General features: G+C 43.0%; 1 protein-coding gene across 4 annotated transcripts in view; it reads left to right on the top strand.

Moving 5' to 3' along the window:
- Positions 1-26,589, top strand: part of elmo1 (engulfment and cell motility 1 (ced-12 homolog, C. elegans)) — a 104,490-nt gene extending 77,901 nt beyond the window's left edge. For all 4 annotated transcript variants that reach the window (XM_084563821.1, XM_084563820.1, XM_084563822.1 and 1 more), the window contains 7 exons: positions 31-167; positions 14,292-14,455; positions 16,864-16,976; positions 21,021-21,128; positions 21,415-21,497; positions 24,104-24,181; positions 25,038-26,589. In XM_084563821.1, the coding sequence (XP_084419947.1) occupies positions 31-167; positions 14,292-14,455; positions 16,864-16,976; positions 21,021-21,128; positions 21,415-21,497; positions 24,104-24,181; positions 25,038-25,238 (884 nt within the window). In that variant the 3' untranslated portion in view covers positions 25,239-26,589. The remainder of the gene's footprint in view (positions 1-30; positions 168-14,291; positions 14,456-16,863; positions 16,977-21,020; positions 21,129-21,414; positions 21,498-24,103; positions 24,182-25,037) is intronic.
- The last annotated feature ends 379 nt before the right edge of the window (positions 26,590-26,968 follow it).

Here is a 26,968-nt window from a genome sequence, read left to right as displayed (position 1 = left end):
TGACAGTCTGACTGTCTCTTTTATCCACAGCCAGTGAAAACTGTCACGACTTCCACCCCATGTTCTTCACCCACGATCACTCCTTTGAGGAATTCTTCTGCATCTGCATCCAGCTGCTCAACAAGACCTGGAAGGAGATGAGAGCCACAAGTGAAGACTTCAACAAGGTACAACTGCATGTGTTTGTTGTTGGGATGAGAGAGATTCAACGCATTTATTTATCTTGACTTTTTAGCGATCGACGTTTTGAAAGGTTTACAAATTTGAGAAAGGAAGCAGCTTTGAGGGCTTTGTTTTATCATCTCCTGTTAGTAAGTGGTACTGAAGTTTGTTGTTTTTACATGTACAGGATAGTAAAGTCTAAAGTCTTTGACAAACTGTTGTCAAATGAAATCATGACTTGATTATAATTTAAATGGGTGAGGTACAGGATGACTCTCCCACGAATAGGGAAGTTATAGAGACCAAAACAGTTTTTTGTACCAGGAACTACAGTTTGTCATTCTGCGTTGGCATTATTTGGGCGTGCTTTGCCACCGTGACACAAAACCTACAGTTTGTAGGTAAACTTATATACAACAGGAAAAAAAGAAGGAATAAATGAAATAATACGGTCCCTCGTCCACAGTTTGAAAACCCTATAATTTAATATTTGATGGCTCAAAATATTCAGTTTCTGATATCAGTGTTTATTTGCAGAAATTGTGTTACTACTGAATATTACTGTTTTAAGGTCAGTATCATGACACGGTACGCTTTCCGCAGCACGTCACTGACTTGTGGTGTGAACTCTGGATGGAAGAGACTCACAGTCACAGGGTTCATTCTCAGTTACATCCTATTAGTATGGTTTGCACATCCAGGTGTGGAAATGTTTTTAATGAGCATGTAATAGGATTTTCCTTTTTAATTGAGAGAACGGTCTCCATACGCATCATTTACTTTTTTTTAGATGGACTTTTTCCCCCACATTGTTTTGTTTCCTCCCCGACAGGAAACATTAGCTGCCTCCATTGGCTGAGCCGCTCATAAAGCTCCTACATCTTCATTTGGAGCTCAGTGGAGTTTGGATGAACATGACAAACTTCCCGTTAGCTGGCTAATGTCGAGTCGGCGCGCGCAGGAAATATGTTTATGTGCAACGGACAGACGGTGATAGTAATGAGGTGTTTGTGACAGATATTGTATGTTGTGGAGTCAATTGGGCATCAGTTGTAACAGTCAGCAGACGCTCCGTGCCTTTTCCCCGATTTGTCAAACAGATTATGATCATCATACGGTGTCAAACGCCACAGAGTCTGACACAAGCTACAAGCTGCCCTGTGTCTAAGTCACCGCTTACACACTGATTGGTTGTCGTCCAGTCCTCTGCTAATAGCTTTGTTCACCGTTCAAAGAGTCCTTCTCTGCAGGTAGTCTCCTTTTAGTCTAATAATTACTCTACTGGAGTGTATGAAGGTGACTCTTTATTTGCTAACGCATCCTCCCATGTCAACAAAATAATACTGCAATAGTTTATGCCTCTTAATTTTGTGTGTGAATGAAGTTTTATTTCTTTTGTTTGTGAATTAGAGTACGTGAATTGAGAGAGTCTGGAGTTGTATCATCCTTATTTTATCGAGTTTAATGATGGGGAAAAAAAAACAGCAGCTTGAGTCTGTCATGACAGACTGAAGTGAGCGCCCAGATAGCGACTTTAAGTCGAGGCCTCACAAAAGAAATGAGGATGTGTTGTTGCATTTTTAATCTCCTGTAAGTGGCTACAAAGAATCATGACATATTGTAGTCAAAACAAAAAAACAGGCAAACCTTAATCCGCCCACAGTCTATTGACGTCCTCACCGCCATCATGTTTTTAACTCATAAAACCTTTAGTAGCGGGAAATTTTAGTGTAAGACAGCAGATTTGTCTATTTGTCTGATCCTCTAAATATTAATAAACTCAAACTCAGACTTTATTTAATGATAGAAAATACAGGAGTAATGCAGCCACCTCTAATGGGCACTGAGTGACTTCCACATCTCGCATTCATATCTATTTCTAGTTGTTCTTGGGGAAGAATTTAACACACCCAACGTGTACCTATTATCGCAGCCTTCCCTTGAAGGTGAGCGTCAGTTTCGATTTAGCTGGAAATAGACGATGCTTCCCTCTCCATCTTCCCTCCCCAAACTCATTTTTCGTCACACACTTGGGAGTTTGAAATTCAGCATCAGCTTGTCAATAGTAAGACCGCTTGGTCTCGGGGGCTTCGTATCAGCTTAATGGTGCGTGTGCAGCTTGGCACCACCCGCCTCTAACGCTGAGTCTCGGTTTGCATCCACCGTGAACTCGGAGAGACGTCTCGAGACATCAGCACCTCTGAAGATATTGGAAAATTGTCATTTCTACCTAATGGTGTAAACAAGAAACTGAGGTTCCAAAAATCACACTGGGAGTAATTAAATCCGTTCAAACCCTGAGCTGTAGCCTAAGCATAAATATGATGATAAACTAACTGTTTTAAAGTTGAGTCGATTCCCAGAACATGCTACATGCCGAAGTGTCCTTGAGCAAGACACGAAACCCGCAGTTGCTCCCAGTGCATGGCGCTGGCATGTGAATATGTGCTTATGTGAGTGAAAGGGTAGATGTGTCACTGTGACCGAAAAGCGCTTTGAGTGCCAATAGATAGAAAAGTGCTTTATAAAAACAAGACCATTTACCATTTAGAATACTGAAAGGAAAAAAAAAACAATCACAGTGAAAAAATTGTTTCAATCTCTTAAGCCTGTGTACTGTCACCAAGACGGTACTTACCAAGAGATATGTGAAATTTTAATTATTTTATTTCATTGTGTCTATAGGGAGACAGTATTTCAGTTAGACTAATACATTTAATACACCATTGCATTAGTCAGGTAAACTTAGTTTAATTTGCGATGTCTTTATGAAGAATGAGTCGTGCTGTTAATCATCAGTGGTCACAATGATACTCATAAATATGTTCCAGACAGTCGAGTCCAGCTCCGCTCTCTCATGTAGTGTGCAGACGTATCCATGCATCCATTCAGAATGTGATGCGCATGCAGTATAGGAGGGTATATGCTCTTCAGAGAGGATACATCCTCATGTGGGTGGATAATAAGATGTGTCAAGGATGAGTTCTGAGGGCGTCCACTTCAAAATACGGTTTGTGTGCGGCTAGATTTCCAGTGGAGTTTCTGCATTTGCAGCCAGACGCTGACCGCGCTGACGATTCTGAGGTGTGGAATACTAAAACACTGTGTTCAGGTTTTATCGATGTTTGGAGGTTCTTGGTGTTTCAGAATATTCTGAGCGCTGATGGCTCTCTCTCTCAGTGGCTGGCTCATCACGGCTGACTGAGCATCTGCCCAGCACACACACACACACACACACAGGCTCCTATGTGAATTTATGTTCATTTAAGACCAAGGCTTAAATGAAGCTTAAAAACTGTGGCAGTCCAGCCCTCACACCCGCCACTGTAGAGCAGCTATGCTTTCTGCCTTGTTGTTTTTTTAAATGCAGAGTCAGAGCAGTGAAAGGCGTGCTTACAGAGAACAAGAGGCTGTGTGTGTGTGTGTGTGTGTGTGTGTGTGTGTGTGTGTGAATGCCGTGTGTACATGATGTATGTGTGTTTAATGGAGGCAAGTCTGATGCTCCGAGGGCACAGCTCCGACCGTCAGCAACCGTTTCCCCTGTTTCCATAGCAACCCCTGTCCAATTACCTCTGCTGTGCTGCACTACTCGGGCTCTGTTTCGGTAAGATGGAGCCCCTCCGCTGCGTGTGTACAAGCTTGTTTTTCTGTGCGTCTCTGATTGCGTGCGTGAGGGCGTCTATCAGAGACTCTGTCTTGTACGGGTGCCTGCCGTCCCTTCATCCAGGCGTCAGTGCTGAGAGCTTCTCCTCCTCCTCCTCGTCTTCTTCCCCACATGAGGAAAAAACAGCCTTCATCTCTCTCTGCTCAAGCCCTTGGAAAAAAAAAAAAAAACCTTACTGATGTAGCGGCTTGCAGCCACTCGCAATACCCCTCCTCCTCCTCCTTCTCCTCCCCTTCTCTCATCCCTCTCTCTCTCTCTCTCCCACACACACACACACACTTATCATGTGATCCGCTTGCTGCAGCACCATTGGTGTCTGTGATCGTGGCGTGTGTCCAATCAGGGCATAAGCCCGGAGATCAACATAAGCGAAGCAGAGCCGCCTGGCTGATGCTCTTAGACTCATAGAGGGAGGGAGGAAGACAAACAGAGAGACACAGAAAAATATAGTAAATACGAGATGGGTGAAGTTTAATAGAGTAGAAGCAGGTATTTTTTTTTCTTATATAAATGAAGGACAATGTGCTAAAAGAGGGCAGGGCGACTGGAGGAGCAAAGAGCCAAAAAGGGATAGAAGTGAAAAGGCAGAAGGAGGTGGTGCACGAGCTGTGTTGACAGACGAGTCTTCCCTTATTGTGGCTAACGCTAAAGCTAACTGCCCACTGCTCTTCCGAGGAGCCATCTGCTCACCTCCCCTCCTTCCATCCTTCCTTCCGTCCTTCCTTCCATCCCCGTCTCCCTTCGAGTGCTAAAAACTCCTTCTCTGGCAAAAACCACGAGGATTCAGCAGTCATTGTGGAGAGTATCGCACCACGCTTGGAACCATGGAGGTGACATGTAAGTACTGAGAATGGAAATGAGAAAGAGGTTTTCAATTAGCATGGATGGATGGAGCGAGGGGAGGTGGTAGTACGGGAGGAAGAGGGACTGTTTGTGTTGTTGCCTGGTTGCGGAGGAGGAGGAGGAGGAGAGGGAGGAGGGGGAGGGGGGAGGATGGCGAGAGGGAGTAGCAGGGAGAAGAAAAGGCAGAGAAGAGATGGGGAAGATGGGACGGGGCAGAGCAGAGCAGAAGAGAAAGGAAGGGCAGATGGAGCCGCGTAGACTCGGCGAGGCGTAAGCAGGTTAGACCCAGATCACAGCCTTTTCATTAACACACATACTCAGCCACACAAATATAATCTGCTAGATTACAGTTTCACTATATCACACGAATGCACATCCTCTCTTTACCTACCCCCCCATCACACCCCAGGGAACATTCGTCTCCCACTGTAGTGTGTGTGTGTGTGAGTGTGTGTGTGTGTGTGTGTCTGGTGGAGGTTGGGCTTTGTTGTTGTGAATGGGATTACTCCACATCACCAACACCCACTGTTTGTCACCAGAGGAATTCAATGCCACTACTACTGCTCTCCTCTTCTCCACGCTGTCTCTGTCAGTTTTGGACGAGCTACAGCCAGTGTTTCAGCCAGGGGGGTTTGACACAGGATTAGAGCGAGGTCAGCCCGAGACTGTAGAGCAGGAGTCTGTGAAATACTGCCAGCACCTGATTTCAATTCTTTTGGATGAAACACACCAGCACTGCTTTGACATACTGTCCCGTTCAACCTGGACACTGTGCTTTAGTCATCAGGTGACCTACCCCACTGGGATTAACCATGAACAGTTTTGTTAATCAGTTAATTGCAAAGAGATTGTTTTTCTGTATTTCTCTTTTTATACCAGGATGTTTGGTCCATTAATGATTAAAATTAATGATATGTTAAACTTTAAATTTGGGGCCACACATTTAACAAGAGTAAGATGAGAAAACTCCGAACAAATTGCTGATGATTTAGTATGAACCTGCAGCCAGAGGGTGGTTAGTCTGGAAGCTGTTTTTTATTCAAACAAAAGCTGAGGTGCAAAAACAACCTATTGTGGTTTTACCAGGGTGTCAGACCATTTGTTAGCGCAGTGCCAGGATCATGCTGTGAACTGTGCTTTGTAATGACCAGCCTGCTCGTGTAAGCAAACAGTAAATATGTGCATTCATTGTCTTTAATCGAGAGTACGAATGACAATATATTCAGCCCAGTCCTGTTAAAGAGGCTTTTCCCTAAATGGAAAGCAAAGAGTTGTCACATAAAAACACACAGTTGCCTCTGTTTGTTAGTGTTCTGTAAAAACGTGGCCTTAAGCAAGAGACCTTGAACTTGGTCAAGGTAGCACCTCAGCTAAATGATCCAAGTACAGAAGTAAAGAAAATGCCTTTTTTATTGTTTTATTGTTTGACATTTCTGTTTCTGCCTGGGGTGATATGTAGGAGAGCAGATAATCTGCTTTGTTCAGCCATGTTAAAGACTGGTTGGTCCCATGTGGGATTATTCACATGCCAATCCTCAAAAGCTCCGCTGCTGCTGCAGCTGATCGGATCTCTCATGAACCCCCATAAATCAGCTATTATGTAGCTGCTATGTAAGAATATCAAGATGTGGCGTTTAGCTGGATTCTCAGTTTTACTTAAGGCTGCAGATCATTTAATGAGGCTTAATGCAAATCAACGCAAATGATTTCTGGCCCCGACTCTTTAGCAAGAGGACAGTCCCCCCACTTTGCCAGAAGGTTAACACGCATGCCTACGTGATTAATGAAATGGGTGGCTGCGCGTTGAGTCAGAAGTGATGTGACAATAATAATGTGAGCGCAGGTGCCAAAGGTTTTGGGTAGGTGCCATGTTTGGATTCCAGGAAGCAGCTTGGGGTATTTGGTAAAAGCGCCGCATGCGCTGCCATATGCCGACAAACGGTGGCTGCTGCTGTCCTGCTTTGCATGAAACAGTGGATCATTCGGGACGCCATAAACCCGCACCTCCCCCACCCCTCTCCCGCGATGAGACCTGCTGTTTACTTATTTCATGCTCGCTTTAAATAGCTCACCAACCACCTAGATGTTTGTTCTCCTTCAGTGTCTTTACATGTCTTTTTTGTCTACCTCTCTCTTTTGTGCTCCTTCTTTTTCTCCTCCTCATTCCCTTTTTTTCAAACCCCTACCAGCCCCCCCTGTGCGGCCACCCCCCCATCTCTATTGTTGAATTCAGACAGGCTATTTATATCTTTCCGCCTGGCTGCCTCACCTCCCACTCCCTTAACAAGGTTTGCTTTATTGTTTTTGCACACGTGTAAGCACACTCGGACAGTGCGTGAGTGTGTATTTGTACGTGCGCCACAGCACCAAATTGGTGTATTTGTGTTCTCGTAGGGGTGTGTAAGGTTTTATGTGTTTGTTTGTTTGTGGGTTTCTGCTTTCCTTATGGTTTGTGTATGGGTTTTTAGCAGGGGTATAGTGCGAATGCTCGGCTCTGTCTTTTTTATCAGTGCATTCGTTTTTCATGAGCGTGTGCCTAAGGGCTAGATCTCTGATCTCAGGCAGCGCTTGCCCACTCACATCGAGAACACTAAAGCTAAGCTCACTAATCAGACCAGAGAGATCATCAGTCATTAGCATCAAACCATCAGAGCTGCACAAGCGGAGACGTAGAGCTAACATTTTGTTTTGTTGTATATCAGGATAATGATACTGTCGTCTCGTCTCTACAATCGCTCGCTGGAAATCAGCAGGGAAAGAGACAAGTAAACTCAAGTTTTCTTGTCTTTTGATCTAGTTACATATCTATCAGTTCATTTATTTAGGGCTGCGTTTGTGTGCATTTCTATCAAGTGTCTTATTTTGTGCACAGCAGCAATCCTCAGTGTGCACTCTCTCGCGGATGAAAAGTCTGCACAAACCCTCTTGTGTGTGTGGGAGTGACTTATTGTGAATACACGCTGGGATATGGCTGCCCAAGGCCTTGTCATTAGCTTCACATAATAATCTTGTTTTGATGTATTGCTGCTCAGATCAGTGACTGATTTGCAGCACTTCTTCTGTCTGTGAGATGATGCATGTAAGGATGGGAGGGAAACTCTGATGTGTCTGCAAATAACACCTTAAACTGAATACGCATGCTGCACAAGGAATTGTGCAGAATTAAGGGCAGCAGTTTTACAGATGTGCTAAGTTTGGAAGATGCAATGAACTTCCATGAAGCTCACATTATTCTTTGTTAAATATGGGGTCCTGCAGAGTGGAAATGCACGTTTCCACTGTTTTTCTTTAGTAAACGAGCCACCATAAACTTCCTGTCAGTCCCCAGATCTCATTGCATTCTGTAGATAAACACTCCTATAGCTCGTGCAGCTCAAAAATGGCCTCCATCGGTGAAATCCTGAACTTGCACTTTTCATGTAAAAGCTCTGCAACTTACCTAAATGGTAGCTGTCTGCATTATTCACGGGGAAGTTGTGTGATTTACTTTTCCATACATTTCTGTCAGTCTACCCGGGAATGATGTGTAACATAGCGTTCTCAGGTGTAGTGTTTGTCCCTGATTCATTATCTCATATAATTAAGTAATGCCCGCTTTCTGTGTCCTTGAATGGATGCTTAATCATGACCAATTTACTCACCCCTCCGGGACAATTAATGCAAAATGTTCAGATTTCCTGCAACAACAGTGTCATATTAAAAAAGTCATTAATGCAATGCTGTACACGAGCCAAGGTCGGCGCTTGGCTTTTAACAGCATTTCTTCGGTAGGCGCGCAGTAAGTGGCGCTTTCCCGGGCAACTTTCCTCCCCAGTCATCCATATGGGCTGCTTTGCACCTCGCACGGGGCCCGGTCGTTGAAAAAAAAAAAAAAAAAAAAAAAAAAAAGGAGCTCCTCTGACAGTTTGTCTCGGCATGCAGTGCTCCCGCTAAATATGGCAACAGCAACAGCCGGTGTCAACCCTTCATCACTCGTGTGGAAGGAAGAATAGATTTGATGCAGGGAGGTGTCCAGATGTCGTTTGTGTGCGTTTGTAAATTGAAATGCTGGGATTTAACATAAGACAATCGACTAATAAAGGCTACTAGTTGACTAGTTGTATGTGTCTGTGCTTGTCCTAACTGTATAATCCCTGTAAGAAAAGGAATAAATGAGTATACGTGCAGTATAGGTGTGTACATTGAGATTTTATGCCTACAGTACGTTTTTTGCTTCTCTGTGGTGCAGTAATGCTGTCAAATAGGTCCCTAAGGCTTTCACTAAGAGAGACGAGAGCTGCTTTTCACTGCTCTTTAAAGTTAAATTCACCCCGTGCAACTGTATTTTATTTTACTGAAATATCCAGATATAGTGACTCCTTACATTAGAGCCGCGGGGGGTAGGATCGTAATTGAAATTTTAATGGATGAAAGTAGCGCCTTTCCGCATTTTTGCTCTCAGTGGGCTTAAAATAGAGCCATGGCCAGGGTTTTTAGGAGGGCCTAAAAAGAAAAGCTGAGCATACCAAATCTAATCTCAGAATCTGTTGTGCAACCATCGTGGCTTGCTTGCCACTCTCTGTTAAAGAGCTCCACGACTTGACAGTTCATACTGCAAAAATGGCCCACCAAGCCATCTTACCAATGTTCAAGAGAGAATTACAAAGAGATAGCATTGATTTTTGTCACATTTAACCTTCTCTGTCCTCGCTAGAGCCAGCTTCACCAAACAAACAGTGATGAAGTTTGCCCCTGTGTCAACGCCGTAAAGATGTCTAATCCGAACTTCCTTTCATATTTCGTCTCTGTAACCATCACACCCACGTCACCGACAGCAGCTGACATGTAGCGCTGCGCTGAGTGTTGTTTCGGCTCAAGCTTTTAGGTATTTCAGTCCAGTGGGAAGCATTTGAAGTAACACACTATGCCGGGACCAAAGCAAATCCGGCGCTGCCTGTCAGACGGGGTATCTGTGTTTTGTTGTGCCTCCCCGAACGTCCTCTCGCGCAGACTGCAGGGGTGAGGGAGAGCAAAAGCTGGCATGGTTGGCATTGTTGGCATGAATTAGTGTCACTATCATTTCATAAACAGAAACCAGAGGGAAACAATGTCCGCATGCACAGGCAGGGCTCATCATATTATTAATTTAGCGCGCTCTTTTAGCTGTAGCACCAATACAACTATAACCATTTATTTGTACAGTTTTTCTTTTTATATTGAAATATATCATAGTTCAACAGTAGTTTGTCAATTGTATTTCAGGCAGAAATCTCTGGTGTCAACTGTTGTCATGATTTCATCCCTGTCAGCTTTTAAAACCCACTAACTGTGCCGTCCTCCCCTCTAAGAGACATGCTTCCTTTCATGTCCATCAGTGTGGCTCCGTTTTATTTTTAATTATGGTCAACTCTGAAGGATGTAATTATTAAGTGAACATGGGACATGGTGGCAGGAAGTGGAAACGTAATAAGCATTTTGACAACAGGGGAACGGCTTCCCTGTTGATCTGTTCTGGTGCTTATTAAAAAAGAACCTGACTGAAGTGGACATGTGTAATTTTTGCACACACATGCTTGCGTATATTTATGCATGTTTTGTCTACTTCAGTCCCATTATCACCATGTGAGAGGGACACTTTGATTGCTTTCAGGGAGTTATCAGCGAGGTCATTATTCTGTGATTACTGGCTTGTTTTTTTTCGCCCGCCCAAAGTGTCTTCGGTTCAGGACCAGGCTTGAGTGGCGGCTGAGCATTTGACTGACAGCTGGTAAATGATGTCATTACCGTCCTCTTAGGTAAATGGAGCGGCGGCAACAGTTGATTGGTCAGCGAGGAGGGGACGGTAATTTGTTACGGCTGATGCCTCGTCGATGATGGATGGCAGGGCAACTCCAGGGGAGAGGAGCTGCCCGAGTGTCCCGTTTGAGGAGAGGCTGAAGGAAAGTGGTAGACGAGTCACTAGCCGGTTTGTCATTACATGTACCTGATGGCTCTTCGGATGGCGTTTAATTACTTTTGCTGACTCTTGCTCTGCCGTCTAATTTCAGTCCGAAAGAATGATTGCCTGTTGTCTCGAAGAGATTAGGGAGTGTGAGGGTTGATGGAAAGAAAGACGGAAAGAAAGATGAGCGAGCTGGGACCTATAAACCCTGGATCAACACGTCCGACTAAATAGAAAGAAGAACCCAAATGTATCCTGAGTTTAGCCTGCAAAGTTTGTTCCGGGGCTGACGTCATGTCACCTCTGCCAAGGTGCTCTCTGAGCAATCAGCGCATAACAGAAAGGATGAAGATAAAATATTCATGGTGCCCCCCCCCCGCCCAGCCGCCCTGTTGTGAAAGAACCATGTGTTCATATTAAATGTGATGAATATTCGCGGTGTTAATTAGCATGAGAGCAGCCACATGGGCCAACAGAATTGTTTTCCTGCCGGAGACATGACTGCAAACAAGGCATATTAATGAACATTCCCCAGAGACGGCTGCGCTGAAACACCAGAGCTGGTTTGTCTCTGGAGATCGGGATTAGATTAGAAAGCAAACTGCAGCTGACAACGAGATCTGCCTATTTAAAAAAAGAAAAAGAAAGAAGAAGAAAGTGGAAGTTTCCTGCTGTTTTTATGATTTCAAGGAGTGATTTGAGGGTTTGTTTTTGTTTACAGTCTGCACTTTTCAGTGTACTCCAAATCCCAGTGAAATGTAATCAAATCTCAGTCTTTGTTGTATTCTGCGATTTCCTTTATTTTTTAAATAGCTTCTTAATGGGGTAATGTTCCTTCTAGGCGCGCTGACACACCATTTGTAATCTTAATGAGAAAATAAATTAATTTTAGACCTAATTATCAGTATTACAGGCGCGTGTATGTGCGCGCAAAATTTATGACGGGCAACTTCATGAAGTTGTGATTAAAACCACAGGACGGGAGTGATGAATCTCTCGTTGCATGATTGCAAGCTGTGGCTTCGTCCATTTGGCTGCGCATTTTTCAGCTCGAACAGGAGGAGGAGGAGGCTGAGGTGACGGGCTGAAGCTCAGTACCCCAGGGTTGTAAATCTGCTGTTTGCTGGACACCTGTTTTCTCCCCGTAAAAACATGGTTTGTATATTGCAGGGAATTACAGATGGGGCAAGAAAAAGGAGACGAAGCCCAACATTAAGAGTTGGCTTAAATGTGTTGTTAGCTGTCTTTTTGGAGGGGTATGCTTGTGGACAGTGAGGAGTGAAAGCGTCAACTGTAGTGGATGGACATTTTTGGTTACTGTGCTGAATAGGAACAAAGGAGCAGACTAAAGTTGTCCTCGTCATGATACTTTTATAATTGTGCGTGATTTCTGTGCCACAGCCCCTGGGGTCCTCCCTGTACCATACTGTAAAGTTCTGGCCAAAGAGGGAAGTGATTAAAAGTGCCTTTAGTGCCGCTTTTAAAGAGCCACTGCTGTCAGAATAATTTATAAAAATCAGATAATGAGGTTAATACTTCACACACACAATGTTTCTCTAAGCCCAGTACAGAGCTTCCTTTCAAACATCCAAGATCCCGATCTGATTCTGTCAAAGGGAATTATGAGGACGGGCTGAGTCAACTCTGCTTTGCGTCAAGTTCAGTGCCACTCACATTCGGATCACACTGGAGAAGGCCACATGTGCGCTGATGTGGGTGTGCGTCTGGGCTTTGTAAATAAATCATACTACAAGTGTAACACATCAAAAACTCAAGGGCAAGTTGTTCTTAACATATGCCGACTAAGGAATCTAATGACTCTTGTGCCCGATGGACACATTTTCAAATTTTTCATAGCACTGCTCGGCTGATTTAATGACCGCCCGACGCTGTTTATTTTTCACCTTGTTTCACATGTTTTTCGCCCGTTAAATAAGAAATAAACTGGGATTAGCGCCCCCAAACATATTTGCATTCCGTCACCTAATCCCATATTGAGTTGTCTATTCTTTTTTTTTTTTTTTTGTGGAGGAATCTTAATACCAGCATATTACCACCACACCCTATCAGATCTAAAGCTAATTCCCGTTTTCTGGCACCGCCGCTGTGCAGCAACAATTTCCCGAAAGGCAACGTTGAGCCCGCTCCGCTTCTTAATGCATCTTGAGGTTTTCTGTTTTTTTGTTGCTGCAGATTTATGCCCTGCATGTTTCATTTTCAGAAACTCAAATCTTCTATTTTTAATGCTCTCACCCCTGGCTTAGTCTGACTAGTGTGAGTCCAGAGGTTATCGAGTTGATGAGTAATCGCCTTGCAGCAGAAACCAGCAGCAAGAACGATATTACATAAGACTTTGTTTGGGATCTTGGCCGGGTTTTGGCGTGGTTGTTGAGGCTGAGGAGCCCAGATGAACAGAGCAGGAGAACATTTATAAAACAATTATAAATAAAGTCCAAAAACGCCTCTGCTATTTTTGGTGAGTCTAAAAGGAGATCCGTGCTCCAAAAACATCATCCTAACGTCCCATTGTTTCATTAAAATAGAGTGGAAGTGTTGGCAAAGGCTGGAAATACATGTGTGTCCTCAAGCATTTTATCAAACATTGAAAATACAATAGAGATAATTCAAAGAGAACAGAAGGGAAGATGGTCTATTTCTTCTTGTCACCTCAGTGTGATTTGATCCAGTGAATCAACATCTGCAGGCCCAGAGGCAGCCGCTAACAAGGTTGATCCATAATCATGGCTGCTTGTCACTTGTATCATCTCATCATCTGCGCTGCCAGAAAAAAAGCGTATTTTTCCAGCCAAATATTACACACGGTGCCTCGGTAGGATTTACGGTCCCACTTCAACCTAGGCTCTGCAACGCTACTCTCTGTTTCGAGGTGATGTTCTGTTTGGAAAAAAGAAAAAAAAAATCAACACGTTAGGAATTATGTTTGCTCTCAGACAAGCCCCCTGTGTGCCGGCTGAATACCTCCTCAAATAAAGAATATATCTTTGGGATATATTAGCGTTCAAATTCTAACTATGCAGAATGCAAATCTCTTGTCAAGAGTGAAAAGCTAAATGGAAGCAGCTGTCACGGAGTATTTCAGCTTAGGACTAATTTTCTGGAGGTTTGAGTGTCTAAGCAGAAGGATGAAGGGATTTTATACTTTAGAAGAAATCTGCGCTTTATTAACTGTGTAGGAAAATCGTCGTAGTTCTGTCATAAAGACGCTTAAACGTGGGGGTTCTTTTCCATCACCACCCATTTCAGCGAGTTTCAATTCTTCAGTTCAAGTTGTTGATTGCTTTCTTTTGTATTGTTAGCTCTGTTGAAGACCCTTTCAGTGGGATTGATGACTTGGAACACCGCTCATGTGTCATGCTTCTGCAGCCACAGCCAGATTAATGTTAGGCTATTAGCTGAGGACATATTATAGGTAAGTTCTCCCATGCATTTCCCTACGGCATGGTACAGAGACTTACACTAGAGTAGTCAGTATTGAACTGCTCGGCAGTTTCTCTTTTAGACTGGCTCCAGTTCCGAGAGAAAACAATGACATTAATAATCCAATTAGGAACAGAACAGACATTTCTCAGCCTCCTCTGACCCCCAAAAATAGGCAGCGGTGTTAGTTTTGGACTTCCTGTGCGCGTGTGCCAGTGACGATCTCACCTTTCTCTCCTCCCGCCTCTCTGCTCTGTCACACAGGTAATGCAGGTGGTGAGGGAGCAGATCATGCGAGCGCTCACTCTCAAGCCTAATTCCCTGGACCAGTTCAAGAGTCGCCTGCAGAACCTGAGCTACACAGAGATCCTGAAGATACGCCAGTCCGAGAGGATGAATCAGGAAGACTTCCAGTCCCGGCCCATCTTGTGAGTTGATACAGTCAAGATGTTGCCACGGCGTAAAAGCCAAAAACGCAATTGCACGTATTTGTCGAAGGCTTGCTGAGAAGTCAAGACTGCAACCAAATGCTGAACTTAATATGAGTAGTATCCATAAACTTTTTACTCAAGTATACAGTAGATCTGACAAAAAAACGCCCTGAGAATAATGAAAAGTTAGACATTTTCCATTGAGGGATTTTAATAACTCCACCTGATCAGGTATTACATTCCAAATGAGGGCATAATTTGCATCTACAAAAAGCTGTGGGGATTAATACGCCTGTAATTGCTTCCTGTTTTTCTTCTGCATTTGTGAACCAAATGTTAGCAACTGGCCTGAAGCGAGCTGCACCTGTGCTTTCCTGTGGTGATTGAAAATATTCATCAGATTCAAAGATTTGCATCAGTCTGCAAATGGCATTCCCAGTGAATACTCCATTAATGACCCTCCAGCTCATTACGCATAAAGAGCTCGTCCGTAATAGATCATTCATCGAATGGTCATGGATGCGGGTCCTGTAATGGAGAACGCTGTTTTGTCCTGCCCCGATTTAATGGAGTAGGTAGCACTATTGAAAAATCGTTTCAAAGAGAGAGAGCGTCCCTTTGAACAGTAATCAATGTTGAGCCAAGGGCTTATTGAATAGATATTGGAAGGGTAGAAACCAAACTTTAGCAGACAATTAATCCTGGAGGAGAATGGAGATTGAAAGTGAAGGAAGTTGCAGAAAATGGACCATAATCACGGAGGTTATTAAAAGAAAACACTAGTGTTGATAGTGTAAAGGCACATTTTTGAGTTGGATATATCACATTAATGCTTTAATTGGTTTACAGATAATGTTACAATGGATTTCAACAGCTGTGGTTTTATAGTAACTGAGAAAGTTGTAGCACCCAGTCTGAGGCTGTATCCCATTGCACTGAAAAGTCTGGGACGTTACCAGCTGACGAGTCTTTCTTCAACAATGTGAGACTACTGAGCTCGCAATTTTCCACTTATCAATACAGTACTATCATGACTTGTTAAGATAATGAGCTGATCCTGTCAAACCGCAAATTTTAAAGAAGACCTGCATTACTTACAATTTTTCTGCCTTCTGTTAAAGCAGAGAATGACTTAAGCGTTCAAAAGAAGACGAAGAAAACTTTTACGGCTTCAGATCAAAGCTCTCCGTCTTGAGTTGAACGTTTATTTTGACTCCTGTTGGCTGAATTTGGATTCGTCTTGTTTTAAGTTTTCACCCAAAAAAAAACTAAACTAAAGAATTCATTGTGTGGATCAATTCAGAACTGCTGAATGTACACTTTTGTGAAAATGCTAATACACTGTTTAATTTTAAAGCACCCCCTCAGAAAATTAAGATGAAAAATTGCTTCTTTTTTTTTTTTTTTTGAGATTCATTATTGATTAGTTTTTCACCTTTCCCTGGCAATATTTCAGTTCCCACAAGGCTTACGCCTGACTTTTTCCATCATTTAAACACCTGACGCCAACCTGAGTGAGTCCTTTAATTGCCTGGGATTTTATGCATTTGCCTGAAAGCATCTATTCAAATAGAAGCTACTTCCTAAGAAGGCAAAGTAGCAAACTCATCTAAAATTTTCAGACATAAGCACACTCTCAGCTGCGTCTAGCTCAGGCAGAGGAATGGTGCGCGAAGTGGCAAAGCCGAGCCATCATCGTCCATCCTTCTCACAGCGAGCCACACCTTTCCCCACTAGCTGTTTCTTTCGAGATGTCAGAGTGAATGTCTGACCGCAGATCAGCGTAATGACTGGAATCGCCAATGAGGCAAACGCGTAGGCGAGGGCGGGCAGGCGGGCAGGGAGACGAGAGTGGGGGTGCGCCTGAAGGAGATGAAGAAGAGAAAGGAGGACAAAAATGCGATCCGGAAATCCAGCTTCGGGGGAAAAACAAGAAAATGTTAAATATCCCTAGACTTTATACATCTGGAAGACCTCCAGTTCTGTTACACTCAATGGTACTTCCAGAATAGAATAAGAATAAGGGGGAAATTGGATGAGAAAAAGTCTATAATGGCGATGGGGAGCAGCACTGCTCAGGCAGATAGTATACATAATTCATGTTGACTAGTGCTGTGCGCTTGGCATTCGTATGCAACACAGACACACATACATGAAGGAGCATGAATAAATGACAGCAACTCGAGCAGAAGCTGAAGCAGCTGATCATCCTAGCCAGATGACATGTTTCTTAGCGTACATGTGGGGAAATATATCTGTGTAACGCTGTTAGATAACCTGGGTGAACATAAAAGAATTACTTTTTTTCTATCTTATAATATCCTGATGCCAGTGGCTTTTCACACTGGCTGGGTGTGGTTAACAGAATTTAGTTAACTCTCTATAATGTGTTTTTTGTTCTGCAGGGAGCTGAGGGAAAAGATCCAGCCAGAGATCATGGAGCTGATCAAACAGCAGAGGCTCAACAGGTTGTGTGAAGGAACCTGCTTCAGGAAAATCAGCAGTCGCAGGAGGCAAGGTGAGACTCACACAGTGTTAACACACACACACACACACACACACACACACATACATACTGTATGTACACACAGAAACCTGACTTTGCGTTGCCTTCATCCACACATCACAGCCACATAGAAATTGAAACACACACATCTCCCTCTGCTCTGTCCACAAGAACTTGTTTCCTCCCTCTGTTTGTTCTTTGTCATCATCGTCTTATTCCATTTCTTGTTTTTTTTTAATGAAAATCCCACGGGAGATACTTTATCAGGGGATCTGTGGAGCTCCGGACTGCCGCAGATCCTCTGTGGTGATCACTCGCTCAGAGTTTCGTGGCTCTCTGAGGCAGATGCAAACAGCGACATGCTGGTTCTCCTATTGCATTCAGAAATGCCACGCACGTCTGTCTGCCTGTCTTGAGGTGCACACACTCTGGCTTCCCTTCCCTTTTCCAAAATGCATACGCAGATACACGGCATTCAAGAAAAAAAATACAAAGAAAGCCAAGAGCGCTATGAACACACATTCTTCATGCACCTGTCGAGATAAATTTTAGAGAAAGTTTTGAGAAAAGACAGAACGAGGGGAGAACAGGCGGCTCAGGCTCTGGTGCGTGGAGGGTGTGGTGAAAATGACAAAGCAGTATATTAACTACTGAAAGATGACATAAACTAGATGTTATTTCTGGATATCAATTTTAAAATTGGACTGGTAGAAACGGCAAGAAAACATCACACATACAGTGCATTGTTTTATCTTAACCTAGTTTGTATATTCACGGTGCAGAGAAGAGAGGAAAAGGAATGGAAATTTAAAATCCTGCTGCCACCCTCAGACAGGAGCTGTTTGAACCATTCCACCTAATATCATATTCCACGACGGAGAAACCGTGCAGGGAATCAAAGATGGAAAGGGGGAGTAGCAGCATTTAGCCTGTATAATATACTGTTCCTCGGTCACAGAGGATTTAATCAGCTTGAGACCTGATCCCTTCACTCTTCTGTCCTCCCCTCTTGTACTTTCCATCACCCCTCTCATTCATATTTGCATCAGTCCACACGTACAAATGCACAAGAAAGAAAAAAGAAAAAGACTCAGGTTGTGCATCGGTTTGCTCTTACTGCGCTACTGTCATCTGCTGCCCTGCAGGACCTGTACTTTTCAATAAATCAAATCAAGCTGCGTAAATCCTGATGGTGTGTTCTCCTTGCACCGATGTGTTCTGACATTTTAAAACCTGATTGGCCTTGGCAGCTGTCATCCAGATGTTGTCAGCGCTGGATTACAGTAGCAAAGAAGTTAAAAAGAAACACAGAAGCGGGGTAGAAAGAAAAGGGTTTTGAGTTGAAATGACTCTGCAGGATAGATGTTCAAGTGTAAACCTTGAGCCAGATTAAGTGTCTGATCGTTGCTTGCGGTACTCTCATTTATGCTTGTCTGTGTTTTGTGCAACGCTGTGCTATGAATGGCCTCATATTACCATGTCATGGTTATGACTTAGGAGATGCTACAAAGCGTGTCGAAGGAACACACATGTAGCCTCATGCATGCTATACAGAACCATTCAGGAGCGCTTAACACGCACACAGTGTGTCGAGCAATGCACGAGCCCTGCTGTATTTAATGTAGCGCACTAGCCTGTAGGGTTATATGGGCTTTAATCTGCTGCAACAGCACGCTAACTGTAGCCAAGCCATCTGGCTGCTACAGGCTAGCTGTGGCTGTCTTTTCCTCTGAGAAGATGCTGTTTCTCCCCAGTGCTTCTGCAGCCTCTTTCTTATCTGGCACTCTTTTCACTTTGTTTTTATTTTGTGCTTCCTTTGTATTTTTCTCATTGTGCCTGTGTGAATTTCTACTTCATATCCTTCTTCCTTCATCTATTCCCCTTACTCACCACCTGTACATCAATCCCCCCCCCTCTCATCTCAGTGCCTCGGTTCTCATACTGTTTCTTAAAATATATGCATGCATTAAAATGTGAGGAGCACTTTTTATTGCACACGTGGGAAAAACAAGAGGATTAAGTTTAATACACTCTTGGTGTTCAGATGATCTCTTTTGTGCATTGCTTCAACAAATATTCCCAATCCTCATTAGTCCCATTTGTTAACTATCTGCCTAATGTTGTGTCTCTTTGGTCTGTCTTTTTCGCATATATAATATATGCTCCCGTCTTCACTCTCTCCCTGTCCCGCCGCTCCCACCGCATCTTGTATGACTATTTCAAAGTCGCCCAGCCTGCAGGGACTCAAGTACCTACATCAAATATTAATTTAGCTGACTTCAGCGCAGATGAATCTTTTCTCTGCTCTCCACGCTGCCCATTACAAGGGGTGCTTCTTTCTAAAAGCTCAGTACTTGTACGGTCTTTTAAGTGCAGGATATTGCAGGTAACATCACTTGGGGTTCAGCGAGGTGTATTTAACGCTGCACTAGTGCAAAAGTAAAGCCGGAAGTTCAGCCTGGTTCTATTTATTTTTATTATCCACCAACTGTCTGGGTGCTGAATCAATTATAGTTCAAGTAAGAATGAAATGTAAAAGATGAAAGGGAGCATCTCCAAGCAAAAGGAAGAACATATGCTCTCTATACAGACACACATGCACATCCAAATCAGTCGCCCTATCTGTTAAGCCGAACAGTTGATGGGGTCCCGTCTACTCGCAGCCACCACACAGATCTCTCTCTGCTCGACATGAACCGGTGCCGCTCTGCACCAGCTTGGCACGACCAACTGTCTATTTTCAGCAATTAAGAGTTGGACTGTGCACACGCCAGCCAGAGCTTCCCGATCGCTGGCAGCTCAGCTCGGTGCCCAACTTGGCAGGAAACTGCTGAAGAACACCGGGCTGGCTGCAGAGGTGGATCATGGAGACAACTGGTAGTTACGGGCCTCCGTTGCTTGAGGATTACTCATATATATATCATCATTTATATCCAAATCAGCCACGAGAGAAACAAACCCAACAGGACCACTTATAGTAAGGCCTGGCAATATGCTGAGTTTTTACGATTCATACAAGTTTTTGAATGATGTGAAAATGTCCAAACTGCAAATTGAGACTAGTGCGCTCTCTGATGTCACGCAAACGCCCACCAGTTCTCTGTAGTGATGCAGGCTGTCCCAGTTATGGCAGCTGCAGCCACTGAAGACAACGGAATAAAACCAAATAGTGACAATAAAAGTTTTTAAATAGTTAAGTATTAAAACAAAGACTTTGAGTTTTGAATATATGGTAGAGATATATTAAAAATGGTTATGCAAGTGATGGTACTAAAATACAGCTAACTTCTTCCCTTTTTGAAGTCAATAAAAGTCTATCTATTTTGTGTATAAAACACCCCGAACAACCAGTGACTGCTTTATTCTATTTATGCCAAGTTCAAAAAGCATCGGCTCCAGCTGCTAAAAATCTAAACAGTTAAAATTTTACCCGTGGTGCCTTCAGTTATAAGCAGGTGTTCCCATCTGAATTTCAGTATACTTTTTCAAAGCCAAGCAATTTGTTTTTTAATTATCCAAATTAAAACACGTTGTAACACAAAATACCTGCCAGCCTTTTTTTTCCCAGTACATTGTCCTGCGTCCTCTAGGCAGAGGAAGCATTTTGAATCTCGCGCCGCCCCTACTAAGAACCTTGACCTGGAATTATTTTCCTATTTGAAAGAACAAAAAACTTTTTTATTAATCATTTAAGGTTTCACTTTTTCTTTTACCGTTTTTATGAGGGAAAAAACACTTGCATCCTTGTGTGATCTTGACGCAATCTTGAGTGTGTACATTACTGTTGAATCATTTTTAAAATGATGATGGCCCACTGTCTGTTTTGTTGCCCACCAAGATCTCTCCCTCTTGGAGGGAATCGTGGCCCATCTGTGGATTTTCCTCAAGGCGGATTTGTGTTTTTTTTTTTTGCCATGCTAATTCTCTCTCCTCTTGATGACTCATGCAAATCCATACCCATATGATGTCTTTTGCCAGCCGCTGCTTATTTCATAACTCCTCTAAATCTGTCTCTTACGCCCTGCTGTCCTCTTTTCTTCTCACTGTTTCTTGCAGACAAGTTTTGGTATTGCCGTCTGTCTCCGAATCATAAAGTCCTGCACTATGGAGATCTGGAGGAGAGCCCTCAGGGCGAGGTGCCCCATGACTCTTTACAGGACAAACGTAAGTGTCAAGTGAAATTACTAATAGTCTTTTCTCTGTATGAATGCATGCATAGCAACAAAATACTCAATTGGCAGTGACGAGCAATAGCCACAGACAGTGTTTGCTGCTAATAGTCAGTGTTAACATCAGTTTTACTTGTCGATGTTGTGCAGTGACAGATCTGGTTCGAATTTTCAGTATTAATTACTCAGATAAACCAGACGGGCATCTGGGATGACACAGTTGTTAGAGCGATGCTGTTGTTGTTGTTGTTGTTGTGTACTCACTCCTGTCCTCTCTGCAGTGCCTGTGGCTGATATCAAAGCTGTTATCACCGGCAAAGACTGTCCTCACATGAAGGAGAAGGGAGCCCTGAAGCAAAACAAGGTGTGTATGTGTGCGTGTGGACGGGTGGGTGTGTATCCAGGCGAGAGAAAAACGCGTTTCCGTGTGCGCGAGAGTTGCATAACGTGATGCCCGTTACATAATTTTGCTTTGGGAAATAACACAATAACTTGCGTCTCAGTGCTCCGCACATAGTGAGATGTATCCATCAGCGGCGTTGCGTGGAAATAAATTATCGTCCTTTAGTTGCAGGCAAAAATCATACAAGAGCCGCCAAAACCATGCCGACATCTTTACTTGCTGTTTAGCTATGATAGTGACACATGGGCATGCCCTCTGCGCTGCCTTAACTGGAATGAAAGAGCCATCTTGTCAGCATCTGTGTACACATCGGGCCTTCCTCTCCCGTACTTTTCCTCTGCAAACCTTCGGCCCCCACCCACGGGACTGTGATATATTGGATCTTGGATAAATAGCCTTGAAGATAAAGGAGCGCGCCTCCTCCCTGCTTTGTCTCCTTTATTACCTTGTCGATAAGCGCAGGTCTGGGCGAATGACCTGAGGGGGGTCTGTGCGCTGTCTAGGAGGCATGTCCCAGCCCCGTGAATGAGAACATAAGCACATTTCATTACTCACTGTTACAAGGCCAACCAAAGTCACCTCTGCAGACTTTAGAGCATTTGTGGGACACCGAGACAGGTGGGAGAGTAGAAAAGTCGCAGTGTAAGATTGTCTCACGAATTCTTCCAAATATGTGCACAACAAGCAGCTCTTGATCACTTTCATTATATATTTTTTCGTCTTATTCCATATATCTCACCTAAGTATGATATATTCCCCTCGTTTCGGATACCTTCTGTGCCTCAAAACGTGTTATTTAGAAAACAGGTGCGCCGACCTGGAAGAGCAGTTTGCCTGTCATCCGTGCCGTGCCGCATTTTGCATCTCATTTCGGATGCGAGCCTTTTAGCTTTATGCACAGGCATGTCAGACAGGGTCCACTCAAATGACTGGATGATTATGATAAGTGTGGTTAATTGCATGTTCTTGGACATTTAAGTTGCGACCTGTCTGACTCGCGTGGAAAATCCCGAGCATCTAAAAAAGCAGGTGCAGATTTGGTGCGGCCATATTAAAATAAGGCCTCTGAGGGAGAGAGAAAATTAAATTAACCAGTGTTTCGTATAAATTGCAACAACGGCAGGCACAGCACCACGGAAGGGGAGCTGCACTTAATTAGTCCATTAAAAAAAAAAAAAAAAAGTGTACTATCGGATGAGCACCATACTGAATCTGTTTTATTATACAGAATAAAGAGCAGAATTGTCTTCGAGGTCATAAACTTGAGAATCTAACAGAATTGTTAATGCACTGTGGGGATTCATTCATTCACGAGTTTCATTTACAAAAGTGCCATTGTAGTCATCTGGTGCAGCTGTATTATCTATAATATATTGAGCACCTTGTTAGTTTTTGGCTCTGTGGATGTCAGACTATTCACCACAACTACTTTCACTGACTGCCAATAAATATAAACACTTAAATAATTAACTTAAATTATTCCAGTCTTTGTTACATTTTAGCTGAATTTACTTACCATTGTAGTAGCTAACATGCTTAACTAAGATGGCAAATATGGTATATGTGCTTCACATCAGTGTGTTTGATCTTGAGCTTGTTAGCTTACTAGCATTAGCCCTCCCCTGAACTGGCTAGCAGAGTGCTGTTTGTGTATTTATTTATTTATTCATTCATAAATATTTACAGAGCTGCGTAGCCCACCTCCTCAGGCAAAATTTGTATACGCCCACTAGTGCAGGATGAGTCATGAGCATTTTTAAATCATTTTCCAAGAAGTTACAAACACTTGTAAAAAAAAAAACACTTAAGCATTCCAACAAAACCTGTTTTTATTGCTATTGTTGGGCTTGACACGACACATAAAACACTTGAACATTGAATCTTATTTCACGGGGATTTTAAAGTCGCCTCACAAAGCTCAGTACGTTTGTTTCGGGATCACTGCGTACAGTATTTTCTTCTCCGTGTCTTCTGATCTGAGACGAATCTCACCACTGAAGTGTGTGTTTTTTTAAGCTCTCCCTCACAAAAAGCACCTAGGCTGCAGTCCCAGTCTCTGACTGTGTAATTACCTGCTGCTTTTTGTAAACCAGACGCCAATTTCACGCAGATTGCAAACACACATTTAATGAATTGCTTTTTTTTGTGTACAAACCTGGCGGTGTCCCTGATCTGTCCTCGTACTGCGTCCAATTACAACGGGCCACAGTGAATTTTGAGGCAATATACCTGAAATTATATCATGTCACATCATATCCCGGCCGTCCACCCTCCAGACAGCATCTGATATGTCGCTGCTGCCTGTTGAGTGGATTTGCATCAGATGTACAGTAACAGATGGTGATGAGATGCGAGGAGGAGAAGAGGATCGCACTAGTGTGGCAGCATTGTCGTGTATGTTTCACCTGTTATTTCTTTTTTCTAATCGCACCCTTTATTTTTTTCTTTTACCTTCCCACCACCTCCACTCTGTTACTGTCTGCAACTACTGCTCTGCCTTTGCACCATTGTCTCCTCCTCCTCCTCCTCCTCCTCCCTCTCTGCTTTTCACCCTTTCTTCTCTCCAGGAGGTGTTGGAGCTGGCCTTCTCTGTCCTCTATGAGTCGGACGAGTACTTAAACTTTATTGCTCCTGACAAGCATGAGGTAAGCCAACAGTAGCCGAGCCTGCGGTGGTTGATCTTGTCAGACGGAATGAAAATGTGCGGACCACAAAGAGAAAGGTTCTTCTGTATGTACTATGCATATACACCATGCATTTAAAAAGCTTGGTGTCTTTAGAGACTTAAGACTGTGGAAATATGGATAAAATCAGTTTGTCTTCATAATCCTATATCTCAGTATACTTTGTGAAATCGTAGATTTTCTTAAAAATCAAGAAAGAAATATCAAATGTTTTCTTTCTCTGTGGTTTTGGAATATTGGGCTCCTGTGCTATAAATGATGTAGACGAAGCATTCACCGTGTTCATATCACACAAGCACAGTGAGCTCAGGGGTGAACTTTCTCCGAAACTTTACATCGACTTGTCCCACTTAACTCGACTTAACTTCGGCTCGTTCCAAAATACTTAAGAACAGTTCTGCTTATAAATAACTAATATCTATAATCTCTGGAGTTCGTCAAATACAAGAACGAACGTTTTTCATCGCTTGAAGACTTTAACTGAGAATAATTCACATCATTATCTCTGTGCTTGAATCCAGAAACTGTTTTTGAACTTTTTTTTTTTTAACATAGAAGTTTGTATTTAGGACAAGAGAGAAGAGAGTGTCCCTGCTCTATTTCTCCTGAGTCACAAGAGTACACAAACTTTCCTCCCTTTGCAGTTAGATTCTTTTATGCCTGCGTGTCTCTAGTGCAGGTCTGTACGCTGTCAGTTTTTGAGTTTGGAGTCACGCTATGCCCAATTGTAGACTTTAGTTTTGAGTTTGTGTGTTTTGCTTCTTTCTGCCAGCTCTGACTGGTTTTAATTTTAAATCTTTCCTCCGTCTCTCCACAGTACTGCGTGTGGACCGACGGTCTAAACGCCCTCCTGGGTAAGGAGATGACCAGCGACTACACCAAATCCGACATGGACACCCTGCTCTCCATGGAGATGAAGCTCCGCCTCTTGGATCTAGAGAACATCCAGATTCCAGAGGCCCCGCCCCCGATTCCCAAAGAACCTAGCAACTATGACTTTGTTTACGACTGTAATTAGACGTACAACCCCAAAAGCCCAACCCAAACAAACCCCGCACCTACTGTATTCACTGGACCAACCCCCTTTTCTTATAAACTGGAACATAAATAAATAAAAAACATATAATATAAAAAAAAATGAACTGTGATTGAAAGAAAAAGGATTTACTGAACTATTCTCCTCTTGCTTCTGGCTTGACCTTTATTAAGAGAGATAATGGTGCGTATTAACATGAAACGCTGCACTTGAGGGACTTGGGGTCGATGCCGAGTCATCAGGTTGCCATGGAGAAGAGAAACCAGGAAGAGTGTGTTTGGCCTGTCGTTAGTCGTCCTACGTCTTCTTCCTCGCTCGCCTCCTGTGTCTGATGTTTCAAAACATTCGCTTCTTCTTCTTCTTCTTCTTCTCAGCGGAGGCGCTCGCTGTCATTTTGCTTCAGGATTGTTGTAGACAAATGCTTAGAAATACCATTTGATCCAGCTTCCTTGTTGTCCTTTATTTTTTATTTCATTATTTCTTTTTCTCAGGGCTCTTGTGGGGAGGGGTGATGGATGCAGAGATCAGGATGTTGTGTAGTTCAGGAGAAGAGAGGGATGAGGGCATTTGTTTGTTTTTTTTGGTCAACTTCCCAGTAGTATTTCCTGTCACATTCCCCCTTACAGTATCTGTGGCAGCTAAATGTTTCCCGATAGGCTGAAATGCATTTTAAGACGAATATTTCTTAAAACTATGTCCTGCTTCACGTAAAAAACTGAAGACTGTTAGAATAAGTCCATCCTCAAAATCCAGGCAATGTACCGCAGAAAAAAAAAGCCTCTCTTTTGAATATCAATGTTGTTACCCCACTGCTGCTTATTGCTTATCGCTTATTGTGCGCACCTACACAGTGGCCTCGCCATTAAACAAAAAACAAACTGTAAAACACCACCGTTGTGAAACACGTGTTCAGACACACACTCGTCTCCCCCCTCATTCGACACTCTCTTGTTGTAAAGACTGCTGTACTCGACATTCCTAAGCAATATTTGAGCTTTTCTTTTGTGTGTTTATCATTTGTAAGATGGTCATAATTTAGTGATTTTTTTAAATTGTGAAACTGCCAGGTAGTCGGTATTACAACAGTATAAGTTAGTATTTGACCAAGGGAAGTTGACTTTTCATTGTGTGTTCAGGACTATATGGCCACAAAATTGAGAGTTTATGTATTTTTTTAAGTTAAAAACAGATCACGGTTGTTATTTCTAGTATGATTTATATATTTTTCCCCTCTCCTATTTAATGCCTTCAATTGTTTTGTTTTCTTTCTTTAGGATTTTTCAAAACCCCTCAAAACTGCTGTTTACATTAAAGATATAAGAACTGTATTAACTTTATGCAGCTCCTCTCTTCATTCATAAAGCATGAACACTTTAAAGTATGGTGGTATTTAGACACCGTTATGTGTTGCATAGTTTAGTTTCACCTATTAAATGACACTCTGAATTGATTGCCATTTATGCTGATTTAATATTTTTAAAATTTGTACTTTTATAAAATTTAGAAAGAAATACATACAACACCCAACTAGAACAGACATTCAACACAATCATACCAAAATGTTGTAGTTTTAAGCCCTTTACAGATGATTGCCCGGTCGTTCAGTCTTGAGGAAACGAAGAGTATATTATCGGCTGCTCACTGACTGGTTGTCACACACACCTGTCCTGCAGACGGGCCGAATATTTCTAGCATCCCACCACCACCACCAC

This window comes from Chelon labrosus (assembly GCF_963514085.1).
Source record: "Chelon labrosus genome assembly, chromosome: 16".
NCBI classification, from domain to species: Eukaryota; Metazoa; Chordata; class Actinopteri; order Mugiliformes; family Mugilidae; genus Chelon; species Chelon labrosus.
This window is presented reverse-complemented; position numbering and strand designations above follow the sequence as displayed.